At 53.3% G+C, this 22,109-nt stretch overlaps 1 protein-coding gene across 1 annotated transcript in view; it reads right to left on the minus strand.

The window, feature by feature from the left end:
- MAP2K6 (mitogen-activated protein kinase kinase 6) overlaps positions 1-13,913 on the minus strand; it is a 36,826-nt gene extending 22,913 nt beyond the window's left edge. Inside the window, exon 1 of the mRNA XM_084298633.1 lies at positions 13,804-13,913. Within this exon, the coding sequence (XP_084154759.1) occupies positions 13,804-13,819 (16 nt within the window). The 5' untranslated portion in view covers positions 13,820-13,913. The remainder of the gene's footprint in view (positions 1-13,803) is intronic.
- Positions 13,914-22,109: the final 8,196 nt, after the last annotated feature.

The raw sequence follows: 22,109 nt of genomic DNA on the forward strand, positions 1-22,109 counted from the left end.
TCCGCTCGCTCCCGTGACTCAGCCCCGCAACCTGCAATGAACCCAGCGCAGGAGAGGCCCCAAACCAAAATAGCAGGGCTGTCGCAAGGAGGTGCACCGCCTGAACTGGGCGGCGGAGGTTGCGCAAAGCCGTGCCCTGCTCGTGCCGGGGTTAGCTGCGGCTCGGGGCCCGTCCCCGCTGCAAAGGGGCTGCGTGCCCAATTTGTGGTGACTGCCAGACGTCAGCTCTGCCGAGCTACACAGACAAAGATCTTCGGTTCTGCTGCGAGGTGCATTCACCACCAGGTCAGCCCTTTGAGCCTGCGTCCAGCAGGGGACGGTTTGCGGCGAGCGAAGCGCTGGCAGAAGGCGCAGCAGCACGGCTGGCAACGAGGGCTCCAGCAGGGTAAATCTGCTTGTCCCGCAGCGCAGAAACATGCAGACACGTCACCCAACTGTGCCAATATCAGAGCCCATTTCCCTGCCTTTCAATAAGCTCTGCGTTTCGGTAATTCAATTTTGAGGGCAATTTCCTGACTCGGGCTGATCTCCCCTGCTCTGCCCATTTTTCTCTTCACGCAGCCTGCAAACGGGCTGCAGTCTGCAGCGTTTATCCAGGCCGATGAAGAAGCCAGAGGGATGCGATTTCTCCTTATCTGCCAGCATATTTTGGTTACGAGAGGCTGTTTGTCCCTCTGATAAGAGCTCCTCTGCATTTTAGAGGAGTTCAGACCTGAGCGCGGCAGGGAAGAGACACTTTGATCGGGACCAGGCCACACGGGGAGAGGCTGTGATGCTTTAGGATGATCTTTCCTGCCCCACAGCGGGTGCTGCAACCTCGCTGAGCTGTTTTATGGGCTTCAGCACCATCCTGGACTCTCCATTGCTGGCACCTTGGAGTTCCCTTCCCAACCTGTCTCTGCCTCGATGCTTTCCTAGCACCTCGCTGCAGTGCCTGCTTGCAGGAATACCCCCGTGGGAGGAAAGGAGACCTGCAGCACCCGCTGTCACGCTCGCAGACCGTCAGAGAGCAGCCACGTGCTCTTTTCTGAGGCTGACAATTCAGAGGAAATCGGGCGGTGACAACAGACAGCTCTGCCAGCTGTACCAGCCGCAGCGAGGGAACTGCAGGCAGCGCCGGGCGCAGCGCGGGGCCACCCCAATCTTCCTGCTGAGCTGCTGCCAGGGCTGGGCTGGGACCTGCAGGCATGACGAGGCAAGGCAGAGTCCTCCCCTGACGTCCTGCTTTTCTTTAGAAAACAGATGCGATGCAAAACCAGACCGAAATTCATCATGCTTTAGGTGCTAATGCAAGCAGGAGATGGGAGATAGGAGGGGTTTGCTTGCCTACGGCTTTCAGAGTAGGGCACAAGAGGCTTTAATATATATAAATAAATAAAAAAAAAAAAAGCTGTTACAACACTTTGGCTGAACCCATCCCACGTGTGCATCTAGCTGCATGAACTTCGGTGGCCTGGGGGAAAGGGCACGGCTCCTTGCAACCTCTGTGCAGGCGGAGGCAACGTCACCAAGCAGGAGAGAGACACACCGGGAGCAGGAGCTGGGGACATCTCCTGGTGGGCAATCCCACCCCGACTGCCCCAAGCGGCCCCCAGCATGAGCTCTGCCCCTGCCCAGCTCTCCTCAGAGCAGGGATGGCCCAGGGGGGTGCAAGGAGGAAGCACGAGGTGCTCCAGCGATGCCCTCCAGCAGCCTCCTGAGCCTCCACGGAGAAAGAGGAGGAGGTGGTGGGCGGCAGGGACCCGGCACAGGGATGTGCACGCTCCGCTCGTGTCCCCAATGACCCCGTCCGTGGCCGTGGGCAGGTTGCACAAGCCTTGTTTGTGTGCGTGTGCCTCCCCGCCTGGCGCTCGGCTGTGCTGCAATAACGAACGGAGGCAAAAACACGCCTGGTGCTCGGGGCTCTGAGTCACCCCCGGGACCAGGAGGCTGGCAGCCAGTGGAGGAGGCTGCCCGCGTGGCACAGGGCAGCAGGGGCACGGGCAGCAGGTCCATTCCCCCTGGTGCCCATGAGCCCACCTGCAAGGGCTGGAGAGACATAAAAACGCTGCACAAAAACCCAAAATGCAAGATTTGACTTGGTGCCTGCACACGCCCCATCTCCAGCAGTCTGATGGAAATGCCAAAGGGGCCAAACCCTCTTCTTCCTTTTCATCTTTCTTTGCCTATTTTTCCACCCATCGATTTGATTTGCTTTGGTGCTGACGCAGTGCTCCGGCTCCGCATGCAGCCCACGCGCAGGAGAAATCCTCTGCCACCAGCCTGCTCCCACCCCAAATGGCCTCAAACCCCACAATGCTGCTGTACAAGTGGTAACGGCTTGGAGAAACCTCATTAGTGCCCGAGTGATGGCCAAGAGGATTTTGCTTCCCGCGTCCCCACTGCATCCTCCCCTGTTGACCTGGGAAGGATGCGGTGGTGATGGAGAGCCTGGGGAGCAGCAGAGGCCATCGGGAGCCCGCCTGGGAGCCTCGGGGCCTCTCCTCTCACCCGGTTATCATGAGAAATCACAGCGTGGAGCTCCAGGGAGCCGAGCAGCAGAGGGAGTCGCTCCCTCGAGTCACCGCTACGCCGTAAATCACACCGGTATCGTCCCCCTGCCAAGGGCCACTGGCTTTGCTGCCTTCCCATCGCAGAGCCCGCGTGCTCCACTGCTTATCTCCAGTTAGGAAATCCACAGGAACTGCTGGCCGGGGAGGCTGTTCATCAAGAGCCTCCAGCCCTCGTGGGGATTTTGCCGAGGGACTTTTGGTTTAGTCGCTGCTTTGTTTTCAAAACCTCGGCCGCCTGCTTCCAGTGGGAGTTTGCTGGACTCGAAAGGGGAGAAAAGCTCTTGGAATCCACCCGCGGAACAAAAGGCCTTTTGTGCAGGAGGGTCTGGAGGACACGGCTGCTTTCGGGGCTGCTACCTTCGCTTCTCTTTTCTCCCTGCCGAGGAGCACCTGCCGGCGGAGCAGGGGGCACGGGCTGCAGCGCACGTCAGGGACACACGGACACGCGGACAGACGCCTCCCACTGTGTCTTGGGAAACAAGTGCTTCCCAAAAATGCATCATGGCATGCAATCACATACGGGTGCCGGGTGACCTCACCCACGCCTGCAACCCTTGGCTGCACTCACGCATTTCCCCTAAATGACTGAGGTTTCACCCCAAAACCCCACCAGGGGTGACCACGCGCAGCCTCATCGTTTAGCAGCAAGCCTCTTACACGCAGCATAAAAGCAGATGTCCTCGTGGCCAGGGTGGGAGCAGGATGCATTAAACCACCACCCCCAGCCCAGCCACCAACACCTCTATTCTTCCTAACCCCGGAAAACTCAGCAGAGGAACAAAACTTTCCCATTGCTCTGTACAAACCCCAGAAAACAATTTCCTAAAGTCCGGCAAGGGTCCGCTCCCCACCAGCCCATGAACACCACTTTGCTGAAGGTCTCACTCCAGTTCCAGTTTTAGTTTTCAGGCTTTTTGAACACACTTGGTGTAGCTGGGTTTCTCTCCCAGCGGGTCCTGTGAGGGCTTTTTGAGGTGTGCTCATCGGGGGCAGCTGCTCCCCAAGGAAAACAGGGACACACGGGCTGCTCTGGAAGATGAAGATGAAGGAGATGAAGGTGAAGGTTTGTACCCACTGATTTCAGCTGTGCTGGGGATGTAAAAGCTCAGTTTTGGTGTGTGGCTCCTGCTGTGACGGTTCCCACACTGCAATGGTGCTTAAATGTTAGCACGTGCTTAGCGTGAGCACATCCTTGTTCATGCTGCGTGGATGCTGAGCAGGAACAAGCACCAAAAGACCCCACAGCCTCCCCTCCCCGAGCTACCCTTAGTGGTGGGAGATTTTGTGAGTGTTCAGAGAAATGTCCTTGTCAGGATTGCCACCAACCTGCCTTTGTGCTTCCCCATTAGACACCCCTCTTTTGCTATTTATTTTTTTTTCTCATTTATGAGCACGTTTGCTTATTTCTGTACCAAAATAATCGAAGGTGATACTCAACAGCTCTGGACAGCGCAGCTGGCAGGACCTCCCTCATGCTCCCTCTGCTGGCAATGCCTCCAGGCACCCAGAGCTTCCTCCGACTGCCTGCAAACACGCGGGCACCCACGAGGGGTGAGGGGTGACCACGGGCAAACCCTGCAGCACCTTTGGGTGCTGCCAGCGCCGGAGCAGCTCCGTGCAACCCAAACCACAACATCTTGACCCTGCCATCCTTCAGTGATGTGTCTGAGTGTGCAAGAAGCTCAGGAAGCTCCGAGCCGTGCAGGTGGAGGTGTGCAGGACACGGAGCAGCTCCTGGGCACCCAGGGGAGCTGGGAGCCTCGGAGGGGTTTGTGCCAGAAGTCAGAGGGCACGGACTTGCAGCTCATCCTCCAGCCACCTGCTGAGAGCGCACACATGCTCACACCTCACCTAACAAAGCAAAGCAAAGAACAAAAGCCTTTCTGCAGCTCTTATTTCAGTCCGGAAAGCATTATGGCCCTCCTGATGGCATGGCACCGTGGCAGAAGATGGCACTTCTTGCCCTTTTTTTTTTTCTTTTTCCAGTCAAGTGTCCCTGACACAACCGGGCAGATTTTTCTCTACCCACATACGTCCACATGGATCAAACCCTGTTAGGCTGCATCTCTCCACCCAGCCTTCTAAATCAGGAGCTGTAAGTACAAACCTCCCTTTATAAGCCCTTCTGTCAAAGCCTCTACACAAGTCCCTGTGCGAGGTTCCAGGCTGCAGTTTCACTTATATACAGAAACGCTGCCGAATCCGATACCGCTTTCTAAGTTGCAAGAACAGACAAGCAGAAAGGGGAAAAAAGGAACCAAGGGAGAGGAAGGCAGTGTAAATCATCCAGGCAGATCCCTGATGTCCACCCCGCTTGGCAGCAGGACAGAATACACCCCCAGCATTGTAAATCCTCACGCTCAACTGCAAGCACACCCAGTCCCAGTGACTCCTGCAAAAAAAAAAAAAAAGCTCTTCCGATCCAAGTTTAACACATGCATGAGGAGTTTCAATATCAGAATATGAAAAAAAAATAAAATAAAATAAATCAGCTTCTACTGTAAGGTGGAAAAAAATAAATCTCCAGACCCGTCTCCCACCCAACCTCCCAGACCGCCGCCTGCGTTGAGCTGCAGCGAGGCCTCCTGAAAGCAGAAGGAGGCGCTGCCTGGGGAGATGCTTGCACAGGATGGGCCCGAAATGCCGTGCTGGGAGGCGAAGGGAACGCTCGCTGGTGCTGGGAGCGCTGGCATTGTTCTGAGGGACGCACAGGAAGAGTGAGAGGAGGAATGCTCGCCGACTGCAGGAAGCTGTTCCAGCCTCTTATCTGACAGAAAGCTTCTGATTTCATTGCGGGGGAAGTACCAAATGTTTTTGAGGGGGAAAAAAATAAATAAATAAATAAATCACATGGTTAGCTCTAAAGGAAGCTGCCTGATGGCATGAATGAAGCTGAAGCCGGGCTGGGTGGAAGCGCCTGCCCAGGTACCCACACCACCACATCCCGCAGGTCCTGCTGGCTGCCGAGGAGGGACCCGCTGTGAATTTGGGTGCTCTTATCTTCAGCGAGCAATTTACCAGCAATAATCTTTGAACGCTGCATCTGTGTCGCCTTCCCCAGCTGCCAGGGGGTTATTTTGGGCTGTTCCTGCAGCTCAGATGCTGGTGCCAGGGGCTGTCGTGCGACGTCCCCCCGTGCCGGGCACGGCCCCGAGCTGCTCGTTGAGTTAATTTGTAAAAACCGATTCCTTGGCAGGAGCTCAAGTCCTCCGTCGAGATGTTCCAGGTTTTATTAGCATTGAGCAAATTACTGGCGTCCTTGGGAAAGGTAAGGAAGTCAGTCTGTTAATTGCCTTTATTTTTTATTGTTTTTCTAGAGGGTATCTCCCAGAGGACAGCTCCACAGCACACAGAGGAGCGCTCTGGTTACTGAAGTGCCCCTACAGATAATGGCTGCTGGGGCTTCTTGCACAGGTACGTGAGGAAACTTCGGGTTTAGGTGTGCTAACTGCTTTATCAGGCTTTGTGCTCTGAGCTAAGCACCCGTCATCTCCAGCCTGGTTGCTCCTGGTAGGTTATTAGGGGATTATGGCTTCCAACCCGGAGCTGAAAAAGCAAAAAAAAAACCTTCAGAAGGGGTTGGAAAACAACAGTATCTAGAGCACTGCCTTTCTTCTCCTTTAATAGGTTACTCTGTCAACCCCGTGCTTGTTAAATAAGAGAAAAATCTGTGGGCACGCAGTGAAGGTCAATCTTGTGGTTTCTGAAAACATTTAATTAGTACGGTTAAGTACCGAGGTCCTCCTGGGAGCGAGCTTCTGCGTTAACCACCAGCACGGCGCTGAGCAGAGGCAAACCTGCAGGAGGGGCTGCAGGTGAGGTCTGTGTCCATCCCCAAAATTTTAGTGGTGGCCCAGCTTGTGATGAGAGTTGTCACAGTGTCTCTGTCCTGCTTCTAGCTCCAAAATCCTCATGGGGTTTGGAAATCCAGCTCGGATCCTGCTTGTGCAGGAGCTTGGTGCCCCCGTCGCTCCTCCAGGGACCCATCAGGGCTGCCCAAAGCCCCGTGCTCCTTCAGAGTCATTTCTGCCAAGTGCTGGGGCCCCGTGCTCAAACAAATTGACTCAAGACATAGTTTTGCCCAGAGGGATTTTGGCATCCTGATGACAGCACGTCAAGTCCCTGCTTTTTCCTTCACGGTGCACCCAACTGGAAGAAGGGGGACGGCTGCTCTCGGGTCCTACAGGTGTTCAGCTCCTCGGATAAAGCCACAATAAACGTCGTGCATCTGCTTTAATTAACCCGCGGGCAGTAGCGTGCAGGAGTGCTAGGATCACAGCCTGGCATCTCCTTTACAAGAGGCCACGGCATCAGCTGCCTGAGAGGAGAAATCAATTCCAGTCCTCGCGAAGCCGAACTTGGCTTTAATTCCCGGTGTTTCTGCAGCGCCGGAGACCCCTAATTGTAGGCAATTAAAGCAGCACTAGAAAGAAAGGGCTGTGTTGAAATCAAAGCTGGAAAGCGTGCCTCGAAATGGCTTCCAGTTGCGGGCACTGGAAAAGTGCCTGGGGAGCAAGAGGCCGGTGCCAAGGGCAGCGCTAGGTGCTGCACGGACCCTGCCTGGAGCCACTGCCAGCGGGACCTTCTCAGCCCAGGCACCCTTCTGCAGGGAAGGCTTCTCCTGCACGCAGGTACCTGCGTGGGCACGCAGGGCTGCTTGTGGGGCTCCCGTGTTCCTTGGAAAGAAATGGGATGGGATCTGCTGGGAGCCTGTGAGGAATCAAGGCCGGGGAGAGGCAGCTATCAACGCTGATTGAACCCTTCTCACCCTCTTTGCTCTGAGCAGGGCTGTCCGTGCCGGATGGGGACTTTTTGTTGCTCCAACAGCTCCAAAATAATGATTTTTTTTTTTTTTTTGAGTCATTCTCCATCTGACCTTGAACTACCAGAGAAGCAAGAAACGTCCGTAAGAGGAAGGATAACGCGGCGCGAAGCTGTGATGTTCACAAAGCAACTTGCTGCTCGAGTGTCAAACAACCCCGGCGAAATTGTGTGAGTGAGAAGCATCAGGCCCGGACCCCACCGCAGGAGGAAAATAAGCACAAAAACATGTTGCTTGAGACGTCCGCGGCAGAGCCGGCACACGATGCTCTGAGGCCATTTGGCACCGGCGAGCGTTGTTTTATTGAGTGCAATTACATATTTTTGTTTAGAAAAAGATTCTCCTTCAAAAGCAGCTCCGGAGCCTTTGCTTATTCAGCCTTCATAAAAAGCCTCTCGCTGCAGACACAGTCAAGTGTTGACTCCTGTACTCATTTTCTATTGCTGCCTTATCTTTGGCATCTCATCTGCAACTTTTACTGTTTTTTTCCACTGGTTTCATCAGAGCGCAGTAAAAGTGGATGTTTTTTGGGCTTCAATTCTGCTAATGATTTTTGATCTGCTCGGTGCAGGCTAGGAAAATCTAGCCGTGATTATAAAATTGCAAGCTAAGTAGGCTAACAAAACAGCAACAGCAAGAAACTGGATCAGCTCTGCTCAGCGGAGTTTTCCTGCTTGAACGGGGGAAAAAAATAAATGCTTTCTCTCTGAAATCTTTCTTACAAATATGAAACTGCCTCAGTCATAGAGGCTGCTCCCTCCGGCTGCTTGCACAATGCTCCTTGGGCTTCGCTGCACTCAGCTTTTTGCAGCAGCCTAATAAGCAATGGCCAAAGCTCCTGGGATGATTAATGGGGAGCAAGAGCAGCCCGAGCAGCTCCCACCCCGAGATGCCCTCCCGATGTGGTCAGATGCTGCTCTCACCATGCTCAGCCTTTGTGTGTGGCTACAGGGTGCAGATCCCCAGCGGTGCTGAGCCAAGGCTTTGCCAGCACCAGCAGACGGAGATGTGCGAGCGGCTGCCTGGAGCTTCAACGAAGGATGTTGAGCATCTGTTTGCAACATCTCCAAAGTCAAGATGACTCAGAAGTGCTTTAGCACCCCAGAGACTTTAATGATGGGATGAACTCTCTGAGACGTCAACCAAGTGTTTGGGATTTCCTGCTCGAAGGGAAGGATAGCTTTAATTTTGGCTTTGAGGCAGAAAGAAAAAAAAAACAAAAAAAAAACCTACAAACAAGAGTGTCGGGCTTCCCCCCTCCAAATTGCTTTTTACTGAGCCAGGGTTACTGTGCGAGGACGCTTTTCCATTTGTACTTGTCAACATGCAAAATAACACGGACTTGGAAGACAAAAGAAAAAAACAAATAATAATAATAATAAAAAAAACTTTTTGCACAATGAGCAGGTCTGGAAATCATACAGAATGCCCTTCACCACTATGCCACCACAGACCCTAATACCTGGTGTGGTGCAGCTCCGGGTCCTCGACCTGCTTTGGTGCTAGCATTGCTCCAGCTGATAATGGTAATTTCCTACACTAGTCCCAGGCAGGCCCTATGGAAGGGAGCTATGCAACTCTACAGATAATAAAACTGTGATTATTTGTAGCTCTGGCCATGGCTAAAATGAAAAGAGCAGTCCTGGGGTTTCTCCTGCCACCAGTGACCCCACACAGTCACACCGTGACCCCATTGCACCCACCGGTGCTGCCGTGTCCCCTGCAGCTCCCCAGGCTGGGAGCAGGGACACGGAGCAGGCAGCAGCAGGACGAGCACTGGGCTGCAGGCTCATGGGGTGACAGCAGGTCACCTTGGAAAGGGTTTGGGAGCACTGTGCCCAGCCTTTGGGGTAACAGGTCCTGTCCTCCAAGCGCACCCACAGAGGTATGCAGGCGTGCTCCTGCTCCTGTGCTATTTACCTCTGTGTTATTCCTCATTTTCCACCTTTAAGCTCACTTTAGATGTGATCCCTCTCCAAGAGCCTTCTACAGATGATGTTACAGTTCTTTTCAGCAAGAGAAAACAGACAACTGACCCCAAATGCACGTTTAAAAAAAAAAAAAAAAAAGCTAAACAAGCAAACAAAAACAACTCTGTAGTCATCTTATGTATTTGCAACCACAGCACACAACTGACAAGTCTGCCTTGTGACTTGCAAGGTAATTGTGCTCCATTAATGCCAATGCTCCTGGAAGAATGAAGTGTCTCAGCCCTCTAAATTACGCCTGTGGTTTTAATTGAGTATCATTTGCTTCACCTTAGCAGCTTGCGTATGTGTCACGGGAGGGAATTCACCCCAGAGGAAGATCCTTTTTTTTTTTTTTTTGGCGACTAAACGAAACAAACGAGCACCACTTCGTGTGGCAGTGAGAAACCCAAACTTTTTTCAGCTGGGAGGAGAAAGCACGTCTTTACTCCTTTTCCTCTGCGACTTATCACTTTTATGGCTATAATTACTTCTATAGCTTGAGCTTTTAAATGTTTATATATTTTCCTAGCCCTGCTGAGCAGCATGCTCAGCTCCAGGGAGCTGCTGCCCTGGCCACGTTGCCAGCTCTCGTGCCACTTCGGTGCCAGGACACGGGACAGGGCACCCCAAAATACACTTGGTTTCGGCACCCCAGCACTGCTGCCTGCAGCAGAGGGTTGCCAGCACCTCCAGCAGCACTGCAAGCAAATCCTTCCCTGCGCAATGCACGGATCAAGACAGTGACTGGAGGCGCTCAGCTGGGTGCCTTGGTCCCCCCTCACTCAGCTGCACCATGCAGCAATTTGGTTCATGTCAGACAACATTTCCAGCCTAGCACTTTCCACCCAGGCCATCTGCTTTGCTTTCACCCCATGCTACTCAATTCCTCCAGCGCTGCATTGCACGAGACTTTTAAACTCCTCTGTGTGCATCTGCCCACGCCAAACACGGGCAGACCCCACCACCGACGCAGACGGGACATGCAACAGGGTGAGAGAGCGACTCAGCAGAGTCTCTTTTAAAAAAAATAAAGATAAAAAAGCATGCAATTTGCACCGAACTGGGTTGCATTTGCTACTAGGCCAAGCCTTGCTAGGCTGGCACCTCCCTGGCCATGCCGCGGCGGAGCCTGCCCTTGCCAAGCGCCGCTCAGCGCGGTCATGGCGAGGCGCTGAGGTGGTGCTGACGAGGCACGTTGCACAACCTCCAGCAGCCTCGCAGTGCTCATAGGTTAATTTGACACTAGCAAAAACCTGCCACCTGCCCGGGACAGCGATTGTTTTTTTTTACAAGAGCTACCATTGCAGATTTGCGTTTTGTTCCACAGCAATTTCTAGCTGGAAAAAAACAAAGAAACAAAAAAAAGAGCATTTTGCACGAAATGTGTTATTCTGCAGAGGTGCAGGGCCTTTGGTCAAAGTCCATAGGGTACACGCTCAGCCAGCATCACGTGGGACGTGGTTCTCAGGAGTGCAGGATCCCTTTGCAGCCACAGCACACAAAAATTGTCTTCGAAGCAATAAATTGTGAGAATTGGGAAAGAGATCAATGAGCGGCAATACCCGGTAGCTGCACGTACCTCACTTCCATGAGCCATTTATGAATTACTGCTCTAATGGCAACTGTTTCCCCTTCTTTTCTCTTACTTTGGCGGAGAAGTTTGCATATTTGCAGGTTGCTCCTCTGATGTGGGTTCCGCAGGTGGGCAATTCCCCCGTTACGATGAATTTGGAAGGCTCCCGAACGTATCTGCTGTCACCAGAGTTCAGATTTATAGCCTCAAACTGCGTCTAGCTTGTAATTAATATGGACTTCCGCTTTTTTTTTTTCTTCCAAAATAATATCCTATTAGTCATGACAGCCAAATGCTCCACGTTTGGGCAAGGATCCAGCCCCCGAGCCACCGCCACGGCCCAGCCCCATGCTCCAGAGTGGGCTGAGGGACCCTCGGTGCTCGGAGAAGTCTTGTTTTCCATGGGCTACTCCATCCAACTAAAAACACTATTTTGTAGCTGACAAGAGGAATGGAAGTGGAAAAGAGCAGGCGTCAAAACATGAGAGCTTGCACCCGGTCGCGTGCTGTGGATTTGATCCATACTTTGTCAACCACGAAGCCTTGAAGTCCATCCGAGCGCAGGTGGCACAGCTGAATATTGCAAGCACGATGCTGAAAGCATCTTCTGCTTTCTGCTGTGGCCAGGGCCGAAGGGAAGTGCAGTTTCCACGCTCCAGGCAGAGTTTTGTCTCCTCCAGCAGCGCCGTGGCCGTGCAAGAAGCCGCTCTCCGTGTGGCACAGGTAGGGGCTGCGGAGAGGGGCTGCGCTCAGCCTGGCGAGGCTCTTTGCAGGGAAGAAGCCCTCTCATCAGAGAGCAGCCCTCTCGATTACCGTCCCCCCCCTGACAGGCAGCACTAAAAAATTAATCTCTGCCAAATTCTCAGAACAACTTTGGAACCAGTTCAAAGGCAGGGAGAGGGCTCCGCAGCTCGGCAGCTGGCTGGAGCCCTGCACAGTATTTTAGAAAGCTGACGAGCAACCTCCCCTGCAACACGTGAAAGCTGATCCCGAAATGCAGATTGTGGCTCATTTAATTCATCTCGGGGAGCGATACCTCGGGTGCGAGCCCCTGAGCCTGCAGCCCCTTCCCCAGCAGGACCTGAGCCCGGACAGCTGAGCGCGGTGAGTTTATCTGCGCCAGGAATTCCGGCCCCGGCGCTCGCGTTGCAGGGCAGGAGATGGACGGAAAACGGATTCAAGAATGATGCCATTCATTGGGATCGTGTTCTGTGGGTTGGCTACTCGCGTTTGCCCATTTTCCTGGTACTGAGGACGGACAAGGCCAGCGCTGGCGTGCGTGGGGGCTGCATGGTGCCCCAGGGGTGGGCTGTGGGGGCACCCCACGGGTCCCTGCCCATCCCTGGCTCCTTGTGGCCATGCTCTCCCACCCCAGGCTTTGCAGGGCCCCAAAGCAAGCAGCTGCTCCCCACGCAGCTCCTGTCCCCATGGGTCCTGCAGGGACCCTCCTGCGAGCAGCAGCGAGCTCCGGGTATCATTGCGTTCAAATTTTGCATTATCAAACTTCCTTGGCTCTTTCCATTGGAAACTTTTACAATTCCCTGCTTGGCTGGAAAAGATGACTGCAGCAAACCCAAATTAGGAATAAATTATACAACAACTTTACATTTTTCTTACAAAGGAAAACTGTGTGGCAAGAGCTGCGAAAGCACCTCCTTCCTATGTCCTCCCAGCGAGGCTGGCAGTGGATGGCCACCGACTTTGCAGACGTCTCAGGAAAACAACACAAAACAAGCCCAAAGCCAGCCCCAGTCCCAGGCTGGGGGCTGCTGTCCCCCCCCCAGGGCATGCATTCCCTCGCCCCCTGCTCCCCACTCCGCGTGACGGCCGCAAGATGCAGGAGCAGGCAGCTGCAAGAGCAAATCCACGCGTTCAGAGGAGCTCAGAAAGCTGCATCTGTGTGGCCGGGCGCTGACATATGTGCATCTATTTTCACAATGAATGGCCGGAGCAGCAACTCCTGAACCATCTCCGCCTGCTCCTGCAGGGACTGTTGCATTCCCACAGCAGTTTTTGCAATATTCAACTCCCCAGCTCCCACCCCCCCCCTCCCCGACACGCAAGCCCTTGCAGGACACAAGGCAGAGCGAGTCCGGAACAACCACCGAGTTTAAAAGCAAGCTCCAGCCTTTCCCACGCTGCTGGCAAAAAAATCACTGCTGTCCCCTACCCAGCCCGGCCCCTCCCGCTGCATCCCAAGCACCGAGCCCCATGCTCCAAAATGCCAAATAAAGCCCCCCCTGCACGCTCTCAGCGATCCGGTGCTGCAAAGCACACCGCTGCCTCCGACCAAAAGTTACAAAATATTACCGGGGAGGGTGCGAGTGGGGGGGGAGATCGCTGGAAAATGATCTCAGCCCTGGCACAAGAACAATACTTTCCCATGGAAACATAGGTATATATTTAATTCCTGGTAACTCCACTCAAGTTTCACCTTTCATCTCGTCCACGGACTTCTGTAAAAGTTTCATTTAATTTTGCACTTGCAATTAGCTCTAATTCTCATGCACCGTGCCCCTTTTGCATGCACACATCCAGCAGCAAACGCAGCTGTTCTTCAACACCCTTTATCTGTCCTGACTGTGCAAAAGGCAAGAAAAAAAAAAAAAAAAAAAAAAAAAAAAAAGGGCTCAGCAATCCCCGCAGAAGAATTCAAATAACGTCAATGCACAGCTGAACTGCGAGCCCTGCCTTACAGGAACTGTGTGTGTGAGTGCGTGTGTGGCTGCAAAAAGGCACACGCTAAACAGGAAATGCAACTGAGAGCCACTGAAAAGCCTCAAACTTCAAAATGCAATTGCATCCCGACAAAATGCATGCATGCACTGCGAAATGCATGCACGCCTTCTTGCACGTTTTGCAACGAAACGGAAGCAGGAGCCTTACCTCTCGCCTGAGACATTTTCCCCTTTGCTTTGCTGGGGGGGAGGGGAAGCACAAAAGACTTTGCCTTGCCTCTCCTCTGGAGCTAGTTTTGCAACAAAGATGCGGACTGCAAGCGCCCAAAAAAAAAATAAAATAAATAAAATAAAATAAAAAAAATCTTCGTGCAACGAGGGGGGGGGAAACTCCTCCCGCCCGCCTGCTGCAGCAGCACCACCAGCAGCACCAGCAGCAGCAGCAGCAGCTCTCCTTGCAGCTGGGAAAGGGGGGGGGGGGGGGGGGGGGGGAAGAGAGGAAAGCCGTGCAATTGCACGCTTTGCAGGAGCAGCTTCGGGGGCGGGGGGGGGCGGCCTCCCCCCCCTTTGCTTGCACGGCGAGGGCAAGGCTGCGCTGCACCTACATGATGGGCCAGGGCTGGCAGCTCGCAGCTCCAAACTTGGGAGCCGGGGGGGGGGGGGGAAAGCAGAACGCGGAGGGGGGGGGGCGCGCATTGCGCTCGCGCGCCGCCGGCGGCCGCCGCGCAGCCTGCTGGGAGTTGTAGTTTTTTTTTGGTAGTGCCCCCCTCCCCCCCCCCGGTGTTTCGTTGCCTGCAGGGGGCGGCGCTGCGCTGCTGCGCGCACCCGCGGAGGCTGCGCGCGGAGATGGGGGGGGAAAGGGAAGGAAATGGGGGGAAATGGGGGGGATGTGGTGCTAAAGGGGGAAGGGGGGGTTGGGGGAGGCGGTCGGGGGTGGAGTGGTGCGGTGGTAGGGCTGTGCTGGGGGTGGGTTTGTCTGAATTGAGATGGGAGTGGGAGTGGGGAGGGGGTTGTGTGCGCTGCTCTGGTAGCGTCCCTGCTTGCACACCTGCGTGCATCCCTGCCTGAATGCCCGTCTGCACCCCTGTCTGCAGCTCTGCTTGCAGCTCTGCATGCAGCTCTGCATGCATTCCTGCCTGCACCCCCACGTGCATCCCTGTCTGCACCTGCCTGCATCCCTGCATGCATCCCTGCCTTCATCCCTGCTTGCATCTCTCTGCACCTGCCTGCATCCCTGCCTAAATCCCTGTTTTCATCCCTGCATGCACCCCTGCATGCACCCCTGCGTGCATCCCTGCTTTTATCCCTGCCTGTATCCATGTATGCACGCTTGCCTTCCCCCCGCGTGCATCCCTGGTTGCATTCCTGCTTGCATCCCTGCTTGCCCCTTGCATGCTTGCCTGCCCCACCTTCACCCCTTGCATGCATCCCTGCTTTCATCCCTGAATGCACCCTGAATGCATCCCTGCGTGCACACTTGCCTTCAGCCCCACATGCATCCCTGATTGCATCCCTGCATGCATTCCTGGCCTTCATCCCTGCCTGTACCCCTGCCTGCACCCTGCCTGGATCCCGGCCTGCACCCTGCCTGCGTGCCCTGCCATTATTTGGTGCTCCCAGCCCAGTGCTGGCTGCAGGACGCAGTTGCTGCTGGCACAATTTTGCCCTGGGAGTTACCTGGTGCAGGGAGAAGGCGGTGGCTGCTTAGCACAGGCACTTCCCAGGTGGATTCTTGGGCTGCTGTGGGACTGGGGAAATGCTCGGGGGTGAATGCAGTGGGGTGGCCAGAATGCAGGCAATGGGGGGTGAGGAGGTGGCACCAGCAGGGCCCTTGTAGGCAGCCCCATTGCCCCCTCCACATGCTGGGGTCAGGAGGGTGTTGCTGACCCCCTGCAGAACAGGGGATCCCATCATGGTGTCCTGCTCACCACAATGAACACGAGAAATTGTGGTGGAAAAAATGCCCTGGAAAGAGCAAAAAATATGTGTTCCACTTTGTCCCCGTTGCTTTTAGATTTTAAGGCACCACCAGAGACAAACCTCTCGTCCCTGCGTTCGTACGGTGCCAGGGGCTCTGCACCGTTGTGCACAGCACGGTGGTGGCAGCGCAGCTGCTCTGAGGCACATCAGAAAGCATTAAGGATTTGTAGCCTTTTTGTCTTCTCCCCTTGCAGGCAAAGCAGATGCAGCAAGCGTGTCCCAAACCTACGGTGTTGTGGGTTTTTTTTTTCAGGGCTCTAAGCCACGTGGGCCAGCTCAGGCCCTGTAGGCTCACAGGGAGGGGGGGATACCCCACTGTGCAACGAGGAACCCCACTTGGAGAGACCCTAGGGAAATAAAAGCTCTTGGCCTTCCTAAAGCAGCCCTTAACAATAAATATTTCATTATGGGAACACTGGAATGGCAACAACAACATAAAACAACACCTAAGTGATAAGAAATGTGTACTTTAAAAATGTTTCCAGCTGAATTAGTGGCAAAGATGCTCGGTTATACCCAGCAAAATGCAGGTGGCAGAGGGGAGCCCCGAGGTGGGAAGCAGCACTGCCCCTTCTCCTGGGGGTTTTCCTAGGGCTGGGCAATGGGAATTGTTGCAGAGCTGTGTAGAGCTTTTCAAACTCCTAAATCCTACAGGCTGTGCCCGAATTCCCCTTGTCCCAAGCAGGATTCACCCTGCTCCTCTCCAGCAACAGGCCCAGGACCCCCCAGCTCTTCTGTTCACACCATCTCCTCCGGTGTGCAGCGCTTCCGAGCTGCGGGTAGAGAAGAAGGCCTTTTGCCTTTTGAGGACTCGTTAAGTAATTTTTTAAGCACCACGGGAGCTGCTGGCTGCAGGTTTTGTTTACAGCAGGACGCCTCGATTTGCTGCGGAGCAATTAGTCCGGCGGAGCAGACGCCGAAGCAGAGCAGAGCAATCTGTTCTCCAGCGGCTGCAGACCCAGGAGCCACGGGGAGGTGACCGGAGAAGCCTTGTGCAAGCCTGCGCCTCCCAATACACCTAATTGCCTTCCCCAGGAGCATCGCTTTAATCATCCTGTTGTGGCAATAAGCAGTGTCCTGCCGCCTGCATACCTGGGCAGTGACTTTTTGGAGAGCAGCTCGCCAGCTGGGCTGCAGGACGCATGCAGGAGGTGGGGCGTTGCATTTATCAGGGTGACGAAGCCCCTGCAGCACCCGCTGCTGCTTCCCTGCCCGTGCTCCGCTGATGTAAAATGCCCATCCCTGGGATGCTCGTGCATCAAAGCAATGGTAGCAAAAAGCCACGAAATCAAAGCTCCTGGAGAGAGATCAGCTCTCAGAGAAGTTTGTTGTATGATGGATCCACGAGGCTGCACGAAGAGATGTGATTTCCAAGCCTGGCCATAACTTCTCCTCCAGCACTGACGGTCTCTACGTCACCCTTTCAATTTTATGCATGGTTATGGCTTGTTTATTCCTCCTTCAGCTTGCTCCCTCATTGCTAAGAGATGAATTTGCTGCAGAAAAAGAAAAAAAAAATGACAAACACGCCATGGTTTCAGGACACAACTGAAAATTCTCATCTCTGCACTTGTAAAGAGCCACTTTGCACTGAGGTATGGATTTGTTTTAGGCTTCCCAGCCCACGCTTTGATCAGGGTGATGGAAGGCACGCTGTGCCATGGGGTGTTTTGTCCAGGAAAAATACAATTAGAGGTTTTGTTTTCAGTGTTTGCAGGAATGATTGCTTGCAAATAATCTACAGGCCAAAAATGAATCTCAGCGCTGCGTCCACAAACAATGCAGGCTCGAGGAGCGTTGCTTCTTGGAGCCCTCCTGCTTTGCTCCTCCAGCATTTCTTTATCACCACGTTTCCATCTCAGCCACCTGGCTGTTTGGGATGTGTTCCTCCCTGTGCCACAATCCTTCACTGCAGGTTGCTGCACCGAGCTCAGCAGGTGCAGATCCCGGCGCTGTGTGTGCTTTGTAACCACCGAGGCGCACACAATGCAGCACAGAGAGAAGCAACGTGGTGCCTGCAGCCCTGCTGAGCTCCTCATGCCAGGGCTTTTGGGCTCCAAATCATGCTCTGTACAGTGCCTCAGGGTGCAGAGGCACTGCTGCTATTACCTAAACCCGGTGTGTATTTTGGGTGATGACCTATGCATGGCAGGATAGAAGTCACAGTGCCTGGGAAGTGAGATCTTCCTAAACCAATACACTTTGTGTATGAAGGAATTGGGCAGGAGGAGCATGGCCAGGCAGCACCCACAGCAGGGAGATGTTGTGCTATCCTGCCCTAGGCAATCCTCTCCCCTAGGCAGGATCTTGAGGAATTTGCAGTCATTTTTTGGCTGAGATCAACCCCAGCAGAGGTGATGGCACGAAGACAGGCGGACACCAGCTGGTTCCCTCCTGCTGCTGGGGCGCAGCACGCACACCTCACCTCTCCTCCAGAGCACAGAAAGCATCGGTGCTGAGCAGGATGAGCACTCTGCTAGCCACAAGGCAGGCAGACGGGGCTGGGCTCACCTCCAGCAGGTGAATTTGCCCCAGGAGTTTCTCCAGGATGAGAGGGGCCAGCTAGGCAGAGGGGGGCTCTGCGGGGACGGCTGGGGATGGAGCTCAAGGAAAAGCCAAGGCAAACAGCGGGTGCAGATGCTGAGGAGGAGAAAAATGCTTTACAAGCGAGGAGGTGAGAAACAATGAGGCGTCCTAAACACGGCTGCTTCTGGGAGCAGAGACCATCTGCTCCTCGTCCTGAATGGTGCTGGGCGATCGCCCCCGTTCTTTTGTTCCCCGATTTAAAGGGGATTGCAGGCTGGGAGTGCTGTGAAAGCCCAGCAGAGTTCCTGAGAGTTCAGCTCCGCCAGGGCTTTTGTTCTGCCTTGCCTCTGCTACTTTTTTCCTTGGTGTTTTCCCTTGCAGCCGCTTGCATGCCACGTGTTTTCCCACTTCGGATGGGTAGAAATGCAGGGGGACACCGCAGCCAGCAGCGTGCTGCCCCCGGGCAGGTGGGGAGCTCGGGGGGACACTGACCAGAGGGGCAATGACCAGAGGCTGAGGGCTTCACAGCTCATAAACGTGGCAGAGGCCGATATACAAAACCTGCTTACAGCTTAGGAACCGAAGAAATAATGAAGTTTTAGAGGTATAACCCCTGCTGGATAAAAGCGAGGGGCTGAGCACGCTTCTCCAGGCAAAGCGAGGGCAGTGCTGGTCTCTTTTAGGCTAAAGAAGAGGGGTAGAGATTAAAATGCTCTATCTCAGACCACTAAGAGCCATGCCATGTGAGCTAGGTCAGATGTTTTACCATTATTTTTGAAAAAAGGGAGGCTGATGACAAATTAAGCAGCCTCATACCGCTGGAAATCAGTCAGCTGCGAGCTGCTTTTCCTTTGCATGCCGGTGTGGGTTTGGATGCTGCGAGTATTGCCTGTTTGTTTCCTCTTTGGACTCCCTCCTATCTGCACTCCATTTGTATGCATAATTTACATATATACAATTTATATACACATTAAATATACACATGTGTGTATGTAAAATAGCTCCTCCAATTACTTTGGTGAAGCAATTGACCAAAACGCATCCTTCGGGCACCTCGGAAGCACTCAGGGCAGCCCACAGCCCGTGCTTTGCTGGATTTGCAGGGCTGGCGCTGCTCCTGTGGGCACATTGGGCACTGCCAGCTCTGCCAGGGGTCTTTAAATGTCTTTTGGGGTCGTGCACAGCACCTTCAGGCTCAGTATCAGTAAGATTTTGCAGGCATCGTTTGGAGACCCAGCAGTGCGGGTGGGACAGGAGCAAGAAGCAAATCCAGACTTCCCTAAATTCTGCCTGGGCATGAACATCCAAACCTTTTGGTAAGGTTTAAGCCAGCACCGCACACCCTGCACCCAGAGCAAGGAGGGAGCATTCAAAACGACCCCATTAAGGTTGCTGCAAGACCAGGGTGCCCTGAGCTACCCCAGAGGAGCCCCAGGGGCTGGCATTTGCCCCCATCCATCCTGGGCAGAGCCTCCAGGAGCTCACAGCAGCGGCTGTGTCACCGCCTGCAGATGTGGCTGTGACCTTCGGCCTGGCGGTGGCTGTCCCCGTGTGTCACCTGCCTCGCTAACGCCCGGCTCGCTGACTTATCCGTGGCGTTTGTGGGGTTTTTCACCTTGTGGCACCGCTCTGCACTTTGGACTTTGTTTCTCGCTGCTTGTCCCTGATTCCTTCTTTCCGCCAGTCATGGAGGATGGCAAGAACTGAATTCTCAGGACTAATGTTTAAAACCTTACCCCAAACTTTTTTTTCTCCTTTTTTTTTTTTTTTCTTTCTTTTTCTTTCATTTTTTCTTTTTTTTTTCTTTTTTTCTTTTCCTTTTTTTTTTTTTTTTCCAGCAAAAAACAAACCACAAAGCCATGGCTCATTTTTCTGGGCCACTTGGGAGCCAAGGGGCACTCAGAAGAATATGCAACACTGAGAGCATCTCGGGGTGCCTGTACGCTCTCAGGGTGGAGATGCTCCCATTGCTTGGTGTGTGCAGCCCCCGCCATGCCAGGGTTTGGTGAGGTATTTTGTTAAACCTTTATTATATTTACGTAGCTCCCAGGGTAACATGGTCTGGAGGTAATTACTGGAGAGGGCTTTCCTCGTGAATATATCTGAGTAGCCTGTCAAAACCTGTGGTGGTGTTCTGTGCTCCTGTTTAACGTGGTACAGATTTGGATGTCTCACTGAACAGCTCACTGGGGGCTTGCACAGGCACTGGTAGCCCTGGTGGCCACCAGCCCCATGCTGTTTGCAGGGGCTTTGCCCTTAGGAAGCATTTCAGTGCCCCAGTCCCATCTGCATGATGTTTCTGTCCACAGAAGCCAGCCTTGCCCATGGTCTGGCCTCAAATGTGGTCATCCATTTATTTTTTGGTTGCAGATTGTCCCACCTAGCTGGGGTTTGGTAGGAAACCACCTGGAAACTCCCCGTGCTGAGGGTGCAAGGGAAGGAGAAGCCCAAATCCTCAGAGCCAGCAGCTCACGGCTCACTGGCAGCCAGGGAGAGGAAGGAGGAGGAGGCAAAAAAATGCCCTCCAAAAAACAAATAATGCAAAAAAAATGTCCTCCAGCACGGTTGGATGAGGTTGAGCAGCTCCAAATGAAAGCAGTGCTAAACAAGGACAGGTAGAGACCTCTGTGTGAAGGGATGTTTTTACTGGGCTGGCAGCAGGAAGCATAATTTTATTTAAACAACATAAAGAGAGAGTATGTTTTAATACAAAGTCAGCCAATGCTGTGCTTCCTAAAACAGGAAATTACATTTTATAACCTATGTGGCAAAAGTGACAGGAAGGGAACACACCTGGTGGTGGGCAGGCGTGGGCTGGCCACGGGCTGCCACACACCACAGCAGAGTTTGCCCTTGGGCATCCTCTGGAGGAGAACTTACCATAACTCTGCTTGTTTGCAAAACTGATTTAAAAAAGACATTTTAGTTCTTTTTTTTCTACAAACATGAGGTATCGTTCCTGACCAGAGTGAACAGCTTGTTTTTTTTCAGAGGACTTCCCTTAAAAGTCTTTTCTGGGCTGAATGTCTCTGTGCCAAAACTTTGGCCAAGATTGCCACTTCTTTCATGAAATTTAATTTTGAACCAGTTTGAATGTAGTTTAAAAAAAAAATGGATAAGGGCATTGAAATAAGATTTGTTTCGTATGTGGATGTCTTGCCTGCCATAAGCAAAACTGACTCAAAAAGAGTCAAAGCCATTTAATGAGCTGCAAAATGCTGCCATTCTCAACAGCATTTTATCCCTTTTCTTTTCATGGGGATGAGCTGCTGCTGATACTGGCCTAGGCTTCACAACCGTGCCCTGCTGGTGAATATCGGGAAGGGCTTTGGTGGCCAAGAGCTGGAGGCTTTGGCAGTGGCAGAGCATCCTTCTCAGCTGTGTGCAGGTACAGCAGCTGCAGACGTGTAACAGGGAGTGCTGACGGAGGCTGGTGTTTGCACAGTTCAATTTTAGTCTCCTTACAGCTCACAGAACGAGGCAGCCCACTAAATTAGGTGCTCTGATTTACTGCTGAAGGGCTTCCCAGGCAGACAATCTGGGCTCTAGCACTAGATGATGCAAATGCATCATCTTTATGCTTATATGCAGGCTTATTGATGCAAGCACATCATTTCCAGTAAATATGGAGTGTATTTTCTGTCCTACAAGCAATTGCCTCTGCTCTGGGGGCTGGAACAACTGCTTACAGAAAAAACTATCTGACTGCTGAGGATGTGCTCTGAGTTTAACCATTTACAGCAACCTGCCTGATTAATTAAACCCCCAGAATTCCAGCCAGGCTGCTTTTTTAACAGCTTTGCTTTGTTTCTGTCCAGATGAAACAGAGCTGGGAGGCAGTTTCTGCATGCTGCCCTGCGGTCCCCAAAAAGCACGTGTGGAGCACGGAGGCTTTGTCCTCCCCAGCAGCACCAGGCACATGGGATGTGCTGGCTCCAAACAGAAGTGGGACACGATGGGGATCTCAGGTTTTGCACGCAATTTGGTTCTAGCTGGCACAGTCTGTAG

This window comes from Netta rufina (assembly GCF_964035555.1).
Source record: "Netta rufina genome assembly, chromosome: 19".
Classification (NCBI taxonomy): Eukaryota; Metazoa; Chordata; class Aves; order Anseriformes; family Anatidae; genus Netta; species Netta rufina.